General features: G+C 44.3%; 2 protein-coding genes across 3 annotated transcripts in view; one reads left to right on the top strand and one right to left on the bottom strand.

Moving 5' to 3' along the window:
• The window catches only part of LOC118414347, a 5,754-nt gene extending 3,106 nt beyond the window's left edge, over positions 1–2,648 (bottom strand). Inside the window, exons 1-3 of the mRNA XM_035818344.1 lie at positions 2,492–2,648; positions 1,607–1,683; positions 154–325 (exon numbers count right to left, since the gene is read on the bottom strand). Of these exons, the coding sequence (XP_035674237.1) occupies positions 154–325; positions 1,607–1,623 (189 nt within the window). The 5' untranslated portion in view covers positions 1,624–1,683; positions 2,492–2,648. The remainder of the gene's footprint in view (positions 1–153; positions 326–1,606; positions 1,684–2,491) is intronic.
• LOC118414330 lies at positions 1,418–9,678 on the top strand. Of its 2 annotated transcripts, none has more exons than XM_035818312.1 (9): positions 1,418–1,570; positions 6,848–6,929; positions 7,186–7,269; positions 7,629–7,730; positions 8,031–8,091; positions 8,273–8,412; positions 8,678–8,804; positions 9,047–9,186; positions 9,329–9,678. In XM_035818312.1, exons 1-9 carry the CDS (start codon positions 1,524–1,526, stop codon positions 9,563–9,565), a joined length of 1,020 nt encoding a protein of 339 aa, XP_035674205.1. In that variant the 5' UTR covers positions 1,418–1,523; the 3' UTR covers positions 9,566–9,678. The 2 variants fall into 2 exon arrangements, with proteins under 2 accessions (XP_035674205.1, XP_035674206.1); XM_035818313.1 differs by lacking the exon at positions 1,418–1,570 and adding an exon at positions 3,000–3,153.
• Positions 9,679–10,171: the final 493 nt, after the last annotated feature.

The raw sequence follows: 10,171 nt of genomic DNA, 5'->3' as shown, positions 1-10,171 counted from the left end.
AGTACAAAAAGAAATGGCCAGCAAAAGTGCCAAAAAAGTCCATAGACTCGGAGCCTGCTATGGAGGCTAGGAAATGTTGCGTTATTCTACACTCTGCCTCGACAAGACATTGATATCTGTAAAGATTTCCTTGCTATCCACAACATTGCTCACCTCCTGCATGTCCGCCGCTATGGGTATCCAGTCCTTACCGTCACACACTTCTAACACCATGTTGAACACCTTCCGTGCGCGGCCCTCCTTACAGCCGCGCCGGCGCTCGGTCCCAGGGGAGTCCGTCCTTCTCCCATGACTCGACCCCAGGGTGATGAGGAGAATCGCGAGGCTGGAAAGACACGGGTTGTTTTTAACCACAGAAACCTCATTGAACATCTGTCATTAAACATTTGCAACTTATTCCCACAGCGCAGCAATCCTCCCGGGGTATGCATATATGCGTAAATATGTGCGCGTGTTGTATCATGATGGCAAACACTCTTATATGCCTAGCCTATTACATTTGTATTCGTCATTTCAATTTAAGGTGCATTTCGGCCCTTGGTAATTACAACAAGCCGTGAGATTGGTGCATTTACTCCTTTTGTCTTCAAACTTAACTTATGTTGTTCTGTTGTAAATTGAACTACATGCACATGTATTATAATAATTTGTAAGTGCAGCTAGGCCGTCGCCAGGTGTATAGTCACTTCGTTTGATTTGTCTTATTTCCTTGCAAGGTAGAATCCATTAAAAAGTTTGCTTTTTAATTCGGTGAGCTTTTAATACTGTGGAATGACAAAAGCTCAGTTCAGACGGCGCGCTTGTGGGTGGGTCGGAGGCGTGACATGGGCTTTTCATGGGCATTTCCATGACGTCATCAGGTAGCAGTGCCGCTATTGGTCTGTCGAAGTCGCGCGTTCTCATGTAGTTCACGTGCGTGACCATACTGGCTCGTAATCATGGGGGCTACAGGACGCCACGGTGTGAACTGTGAATCATGTATATGTACATGTGATGTAAGAATAACTTACACGGTTATCTAGTATTCAGCAGGAGATACAATGTCGCTCAATGTGAGTTGTATCTATACGAAGTTCAACGAAAAACTGTGCATTCTGCGCACAGATGACAAATGGCCAAAGAAACAAAGCATCGTCTTTCTCCCTTTGTCTACGTGACTGTATAGTATACTAGACTTACTGACTTCCAAGTTCACCTGCTTATCATTCCTCAGCCTGACACCAGGCATTGAGCAGACCGCAGCCCAGTACGAGAGCGGCGGATTAACTAAGAATAGACCTGGCCGCTTGCCACTCGAGCTCCGCCCGCACTTTTGGGATAGATCGTGACCACTGTGTTACGCGAATGCCGATTCGCTACCATGAGTATTGGTCATGGGGGCTAACAACGAAAACAAGACTGGATCACGAGCGTCTCATAACCATGCCCATTCCCTGTTTATGACTATTACAGTGTCACTCAACAATATCACAAAAGTCCAGTGAAGTGTGGCCAGCCGTGTTGACGGTGACTCAGTAGCTGAGATGCGTCTGAAGTGTCTCAAGACTGAAAATGTGTGTAAGAAGCCGAGGTAGGGTGACTTACTGTTGTAAAATTAAATACTTACATGCATATGAAGTTCATGATGGTGGTAAGTCGTCTGCGGTTGACACGCTTATGACAATGTGCGTTTGCGGGCGTCAACTGAAAAAAAAAACATGGTAGGTGCAATAAAAAAGAAGAGACAGCATTAGCTACATCACAATCGAGCAAAGTCTCCAACCGTATGACTACCGCGCATATTGTAATCTAATAAACGCATAGGCAAGATATAGATATCAACGTACAACCTGCAACGATCAGGGGATAGATCAAAGACGTCTAGCCAACTACAACAAATCGACGTCAGGAGTTTTCAGCTTGGAGAAATATGTCTTTTATCAATCGGTAAACAACGGAGGGAACGACTGACAACTTATCAACAAATTGATGATGCGCTCCAGAGCTTGTTATATCCTAGCATGGTTACCCGGCCCTGATGTATATTCATTGATAGTATGAATGCCAAATCTTTTCGGGATTTCTTCTGTGTGCAATACAGCCTCGAGTTCCATTTAATAGTGTCGTCGAAATGTTAGTACGTTTACAACAGCGGCATACACTACACAGTCGGGTGTAAATAAAAACGCACAAACATTGCAATATTCAATGATTATATTTTGTCTGAAACCCGTTTGCTTATGACACTCTTACCTTTTGAATCAACTAAGTTGAACTACGTACTTTTAAAAACCTGTATTTATGTTCACGTATTGTAAACATGCAGCTACACTAAGATATGGGGACAGTAAACATGGCTTAGACGGAGCTCCGGAGATAGTATTGTCGCTTATATTTAACACCTCAAACGTAGCTCGCGCTGCCTACTTGAGCTTCCAATATAGGTAATGCTGCCTTGGACAAAAGGCACAAAGGCCAGGAACAGTACAGTAAGTCCATGAAGTTTCCCTACCTGCTATACCTGTGTCCGCCCAAGACTGGAAGCCGCGATGACAGAACCTTTGAATGTTGCTCTCACGGACCGGACATACCGTTCCTCCCAGAGGGCCACAGGGGGGGCTTGTTTGGTAAATTTGGAGGTGGTGTGACAGACAGGCGACGAATAGAGAACCTGCCGTCTGAAAAATGAATATCTGCTCAGTCAAGACCACATAGGTTGAAAATGGCGCTCTCCTGATGACGCGTCGACGATGGTCGGGTACGATGGTATAGACATTGACACCTGTACAGACATGTGGTTCTTTGCCATTATGGACTCTAGTTTGCGGACTTCTTTTTCTTACTTGGAAAATGAACTTTATGGCCATTGACCTATAATATTAAGTGTACTGTGTATCAGAAGAAGAGAGGCTCTCATGCAGTAAATAATTGGGCAGACTTACCGGGACTTGGAGCGGACACGTATGGTAGGCGTGCCCGGGGCGTGGAGAGGGAACGTCGTGCGCACACAAAGCTGGATGATTCACCGCCATAAGAACAGCGCTACTTACTACAAGTCAGTCACAGGATCGTGGCAAGGCAGCAGACAACAACTACCCCGAGTGCCACATCACTACTAGAAGTCTTCAAACGAACTTTGAGATCGAGGTCAGGGCGAACCGCAGAGATGTCGTGGTAAGAGCTCACCGTTACGTCGTCATGTTCTTTACAGGTTTTTACAGCCTGTGACGCTTAAGGCTTCCTTTGATTGAGAAGATTTTTGGAATACTAGTGTTTCTTTGTTTTCGACATGATATGGACACACCTTCGTCCTTGCAGTGTTAGATTCTTGCTTGGATGTATGTTCCTGTAAAACCAAATAGACCATGGCCATTCTCCAACATAGTCATATTGCCTGAGGTCATCTACCGATAACACATTAGGATGGGCTTCAAAAGTGTCAGAGTAATAAGTGTTTTTAATCTGAAAGTTTGACTTACCGCCAATAGAAATGTGGTTAACACCAGACGTAAATGATAAGATCCATCTGAGAGATTTATGCCTTTTTCTAACCACCACATTGATGTTTTGTTCGTCATGAGTTGTCTCACATGCGTACTACATCAATGCCGTTCCTCAAGGTGGTTTGATTTTGGGACTTTTTCTCGACTGGGAAACAGAAAAAAAGAAGCTTTGACAATGCGGTCAAATTTATCATCAAACAGGTGTAATTGTTAGACTCTGAAACTGAATTTTCGTGACTTAGATATGCTTTTAGCAAGAGCCTTTAGAGTCATGTACATATCACTTCCTGGCGAAAAGCTGATAGGACGTTTCGTTCGCCAGATGTCACAAAGATTAGTGAAGCCTTTCCGTATCCAATTGATGTGACCAATATCGAAGCCAGCTTCAACTAAGAAGACAAAATATCTGTAATTTTCTTGAGGGTCAGACACACGGCAATGTTCCTGTTTGTGCGCATGTAGATTTACGACAATAAGACCCGCAGGCGTACAGACGGGTGTGTCGGTGGCGTGTATCAGCAGCAGCCAATAGCTGCACTGCAGACAGAGCGTACATGGCATACATTGAATATGTTAAAACTGCACAATGACGGGCTGTTTGAGGACAACTGTTTTTGAAAGCCATGGCCAACCAGCCATGCGATATGGTGAGAGATATACTATACGAGGGCATTGACCCATTAAATTCCCAAACAGATGAGCACTTGGGCTCGTTTTTCGTGCATTTTGCGACGCTTTGTACATCTTGTTGGATGCGCGCTTGTTCACCTTCGGAATACCCCAAAATACGCACGAAAAGAAGCCCTGCAGCTACCTATGCTAGGGCTCTATTGGTACCCGTTCTGTACAAAAGGTAAACTTTGAATTAAGTACGTCGAACTTCGCGCGATCGTCTCCTTTAATCGCTTTTGGGTACTGGGAAACAATTTTTTCATTGTTATGAAGATTTGTTCGTGTGTAGAGTTGAATGTTGCTACCCGTGGTTGATAAACAGTCAAGGGTAGGACAAGGCAGCCCTGGGACCACCCCGGGAGCCGTGACTGTAAGATTGACGGGTGAGGTCAGTCATACCCATGTTTAGAACACGGCGCGGAAAGACCCCCCAAGTCGGTGGGTCTCCGAGGGTCGAATCTACTGTCTGTCACGCGTCTGTCAGCGACGCTCGTTATCAACACGCTATCCAAGAAAACAAATTAGGTAAACAGTAGGTAAACGCCTGTAAACCAGGCCACGTAAACATTTATATTCAACAACAATCAATGGTGGTAAAGCCTTGTCTCGCTTCTGGTTTCTTGGTAACGATACTTCTGCTTGGTGTTGTTTGTTCGGTGCTGTTCTTAGTTTGCTCGGTGCTTCCTATTGGATGATCTTTGATACAAAAAATGCGCATTGAGCCAGATACTTACCTGATGACAATCAGAAATTCCTGAAGGTAGATGGGAAGTTTTGGCAGAGGAAGTATTTTTGCGACGTACGGGAGAGGGAATTAGGAACATTCGGAGGAATGGGATGAGTAAAATAAGTATGTTCGTGATATATGAAGCCAACGGTCCTTGGCTGAAAATGTCAAGCCGTTCACTACCTGTGGCTCTTCCCTCCTGTCCGCTAATATCAACTTCACCAAAAGACCATGACATTGCAATTTTTTAAAGGACTTTAGTTTTTCAAATTCTCCTCTTCAAGTTGGTCACGGCGCTTTCCCAACACCATTTCCTGTAGGTTTTCACCTAATAAGAGCACCTCCAGTCGCCTTGTGGTGGTGTGATCCCGATCCTACAGGTGTTCCACATCCTTCACATACTAAGGAGATTAAGTATACATCTTTCGACCTCCTTCAACCTACCAAGAATCACCAAGTCTTGCCCCAAGTCTTGTCCCGTCTTACTTTTGTGAGGTAAAGTTCCCGCATTCCTCCTTGCTTCCCCTTCTATTCGTCTACTCTGTCTGTTGTGCGCATAGCAATTAGCATTCCTCTACATCTACTTCGCTTCCCCTTTCTCCTACTTCAGTCTGTTGTGCGCATAACATATCTCTCCTCCCATTCTATTCCATATATATTGTCTGACATATAACGTTATGGTTTACTTGGTTCCCATTTCCTTTTTCTCATTTCTTTGTAGATCTAAAGTTCCCTTCTTGTTTCCCCCATCCGTGTTTATTCATCTGCTGCATGTTTTGCAGAGGATACGGCACAGGGTGGTCTCAGTAATCTTGTTTAGGAAATTTTCAATCCAGATAATCTCGTGACTCGTACCACGGGACGTCGTCCGACCAAACGTACGAGAACCTCGACCAATGCGAGGAGAGGATGCGAATCAGGTGACGATCGAATGATGCGCTAACGTCATTAACGCCTCCGGGCGCCACTTGTTCAATTGTCAGGGGATGACTTTGGACGGAAATTATCTGCATTGAAGAGATTTATATCACAATGTCGAACAGGCTTTGTGAAAGTCCCGCGTGAAATATTTTTTTTTTGTTTCGAACACAGGAAGCTATCTTGTTTCCATCTTGGTTTGTGGAATACCTGGCCTGTGTGTTTTTGCGGTGACGGTGTCTCCAGCCTTGACCGCAAAAATGTTTTCTGTGATGGCTGGCATACATTATACTTCATGCATGTTGAAGTAGATGGAAAACTACTGTAGTACTCTTAGTGAAGTTAATTTTCTTTTCGTGCACACGCTCACCGTGGCAATATATGGTGATAATGATGTGACTCAGTGCTATGATAGTTAATTGGATCATTAGTCTGCGTCTTTTTATAGCACAGAGAAACTAGAGAGACTGCACAGTCTGTGATCATCTAATCTAATCCAAAGCTCCTGAGGCAGAACGTTAATTATATACAAAACCAAGGTTTTAGTATCGTAACAATGGTCAACCGTGAATACATGATATAAGTCAAATATGGTATGATGAAAATATCATATCACTGAACATTCCGTCCTGCTTTACCACTATCCTGTCTGTGATCGTTCTGCTCATGTTGATTGTTCTATTTCCGTCTTGTTTCAATACTATACCGTCAGCGATCACCCTTCTCATGGCCATCGTTCTTTTGTCGTCCTATTCCAGCACTATCCTGTCCGTGATCACCCTTCTCATGCAATATTCTCATTGGTCTTTTGCCGTCCTGTTTCAGCACTATCCTCAGTGATCGCCCTTCTCATGCTCATCGTTCTTAAACGATCTTTTACTGGCCGTCCTGTTTCAGTACTATCATGTCCGTGATCACCCCTCGTGCGATATGGTCATCGTTCTTTTACCGTCCTATTTCAGTACTATCCGGACGGTGAGTGTCCGTGATCGCCCTTAAGCTTCTCATGCTCATCGTTCTTATACGATTTTTTACCGTCCTGTTTCAGTACTATCCTGTCCGTGATCGCCCTGCTTGTGTTCATCGCGGGCATTGACATCTGTCTGGGCCATCCGCACTTCCTGTCAGAGGTAAGTTTCTCATCGTACCTTTGACCTTCTGTATAGCTGGGTTGGGGACTAAGCTATACAGTCTTCTTGACATTCTAGTGCATGCTGTACGCTGTACCACTCGCTTAATCAACATCGACGGCTGAAAACTGCCCCTTCATACTATTGATCAACTATGAAGTGCCAGTTTTCGATTTATTATCTTGCACACTTAGTATCAATGCAAAGCCCATTGATACCTATTCTCTAATACCGCGTGTTTGTTCTCTGCATATAGAAGCTGGACTACGGTGTGACGTACCTGAACACCAACTGTTCCTGGTGCTCACACAAGGTCGTACCGGACGCGCTCAGCAATGAGGTGAGAGATTTGTATTTAGATGCATTTTGCCTGGTAAATCTCAATTGATGTGCACTGGTACACACAGAAACTGCATTTGCTACGGCGCGTCTCATCAACTCCTTGCGATGCCTCTAAAATCGACTAAAACTCGCACAGAAAACCATCATCCAAATATCCGGATCCGTTCAGAATGGTCATTTGTTACACTAACTAATTCCATACATGGGTAGGTTTTTCTCTTGGCATTCAAAGCTTGCCCATAATCATATGCCTCATGATTGATTGTAGTAATTCATCTCACGGTGAAAGTCAAAGTAATTTGGTGACACTTAGAGGACGGAGACTGTGCTATAGCATTCCTTCTCTTCCTCCTCCAGCCGTGCCACATCCGTCAGGCCGGCCACTTCCGCCTGGTGGAGTCCCGTCGCCTCATGCAGTGGTGCGACGGGTTCCTGTGGAAGGACATGGACCTGGCCAGGGTAAGCACGCCTCCTGGCGGAGTTGTAGAATGTAGACAGTGATACCTTGAACTACCAGCCAGAAGGTCTGAGGCGCACCTGTGCAAGATTTTTGGTTTCAGGGCCTGGTTGAAATCAAGGTGTATTGTTTACTGTATAAATATGTAGTTTCATTTACATTGGCCGGATCGGTGTACATTATATGTGTAGGAACATATGATGCATAGTTACAAGTCTCAATTATCTATGTACATGATGCAAGGTTACTGAAGATCTGACATACCTTTCATGTGATCTTTCACGTGTCCGCCGGCACTGTAGGTGATGGACTATATTCGACGACTGAACCTGCTTCAAGAAGCCGTCAAGACGCTGATGAATGGTAAGACGCCATGATGTTGTGTGTAACAATCCATCAAATGTCATTGATCAATCGATAGATTAAGTGACTTATTTGAATGGTATTTCGTTAGATGACTTTTTCGTAACAACTCTATCGAGCCAAGACAGATGTACGAAACGACCGTTTCAGACTTTAAGCCTACTTGTGTCCTCCTCTACAGGTGTGTATAACGACCCTCCCCGGTCCTGTAACCAGATTTACCGCCGGTATAAGAAGCTTCTGGGTGAGGCCCCACAGACTGGCTACTACTACATACAACCCAAGCTCGCGTCCTACCGGGTTTACTGTGAGATGCAAGGGGTAAGTGATACTAGCTGATACTAGTGTTTGTTGTTTGTAGATTTGCTAAATGGTTGTTTGCTTGCTTAATAATTCAGGAAATATCTGGTGTAAAGAATCTTTTTGCATCATATACAGCCTTCGCTAGGAAACATCAAAAAGCTTCAAACTGTTTCCCGATGATGGCTACTCCTACCTACTTATTCAGCATTCTGAAAGATAGATATGAAGACTTGTAAAGATACAATGTGTAACTTCTAACTTGCCTATCACGTCACTTTTCTAGGAGAGAAAAGGATCCACCCGTGTTGGACGATGGGCGCAGAGTTGGGACCTACAGAACATTACGTCACCGGACAACCAGACGTACGAAATAGAGCTGTTGTCTCCGGAGGAACAACAACTGATACATGGTATGGACTGTTTACTTTTACGGTACTGACAGAGGCATACTGCTTTCAGAAGCCACGTAGGTATATATAGCGGGGCTGTTAATTGTCTGTTGTATACGTATGTCACAGGGTAGTTAATTATAATAGGATATAGGGTATATCAATGATGCCATTGAGATGGGATTTCTACTTTATGTAAGGTCAAGGTTGGGTTTGAACATGACATTGGATCTTTACTATCCGATGATTTTCATTTTCAACAGATCTGCCTTTCAAGACAGCCCATGTGGTGTGCGACACGACACTTCAGATCGAGGCTCAAGACCACAGCTTCAACCCATCCATGATCAAGGTCATCCGCCAGCAATCTTTATCCCGCAAAATCAAACAGCAAAAGTTCAAGGTGAGTAAGATCGAGTAACGTTATAACGTTAACGTTGTGTATGCTTGGCCTGGTGACTATCGTTTGGTATTTCCACAGCCTGAGGCGTGGGAGAAGATCATTTTCCATTTCATTGGAAGACGTCTTTTTCAATGGTTTTCAGATAAATGACGGCAGTGAGCACACCCTGGTGGAGCTGACGGGCTGTGATCAGCTGCGGTGCTCCGGTCGGGAGGGGTACTCGGCAGCCTGTGGGACCGGGCCCGAGGATAACCAGCTGCCTGCCCGGGGGAACACCACCGAGCCCGTGGTGCTGGCGTCTCTGCTGATGAAGACTGGCGGGAACGTGAGGAACGCCTTCACCTGGACGGGAACACACTACTTCCTGCTCCTGAAGTGATTTCTGCTCAGTATATTAGTACCAACTGTCACTCAGTCATATTAGTACCACGGTATCTATATATGATTAGAGCTGTTCAAGTTAAGTGTTGTATATCCTGGCTGCCCTCCTTATGCAAATGATAAATATCGATTTTTCTTCCGAGTAACTGGGTAACATTGATGGTAAGTTATTCCTAGCCTGTTCTACAAGGCTCCTTTCCGTACAGTAAAATGTACACGTAGTTGATGTACGTAATGACTACTATTGTAGTTCTTTGACGACTGCACTATTTAGTATGGGAATGATGAATAGACAATTTATAATGCGCTCAAAGTAGCTACAACTTGTTCTGCTTGTAACCATTTACTAGATGTAAATGCCTCAGTGGTGACACCGTGATGAACGTGATGCGACTGTACGCTATTAAATGGAAATAAAGTAGATGTCTGTAACCTGTGTGACTACCGCATTCATGATTTGGAACCTCCATCGAGCATAAAGATATGAATGGTTTATTTCGAAAATAAGTAACATTGTCTCAAACATGGCAACCGTAACGGCTGAACTGCGTCAGAACATGACACTAGAATTGACTTGAGACATATTTGCGCTATAAATTAATCA

The sequence above is a fragment of the Branchiostoma floridae genome, chromosome 4, assembly GCF_000003815.2.
Source record: "Branchiostoma floridae strain S238N-H82 chromosome 4, Bfl_VNyyK, whole genome shotgun sequence".
In the NCBI taxonomy this organism is placed as follows: domain Eukaryota; kingdom Metazoa; phylum Chordata; class Leptocardii; order Amphioxiformes; family Branchiostomatidae; genus Branchiostoma; species Branchiostoma floridae.
This window is presented reverse-complemented; position numbering and strand designations above follow the sequence as displayed.

Excerpts from the sequence above, each read along its gene's own strand:
- LOC118414330 (XM_035818312.1), top strand. The coding sequence starts at position 1,524 with ATGCGTCTGAAGTGTCTCAAGACTGAAAATGTGTGTAAGAAGCCGAG. Across the intron at positions 7,731-8,030 it reads AGGACATGGACCTGGCCAGG|GTGATGGACTATATTCGACG; the intron begins GTAAGCACGCCT and ends CCGGCACTGTAG. Across the intron at positions 8,805-9,046 it reads GGAACAACAACTGATACATG|ATCTGCCTTTCAAGACAGCC; the intron begins GTATGGACTGTT and ends CATTTTCAACAG.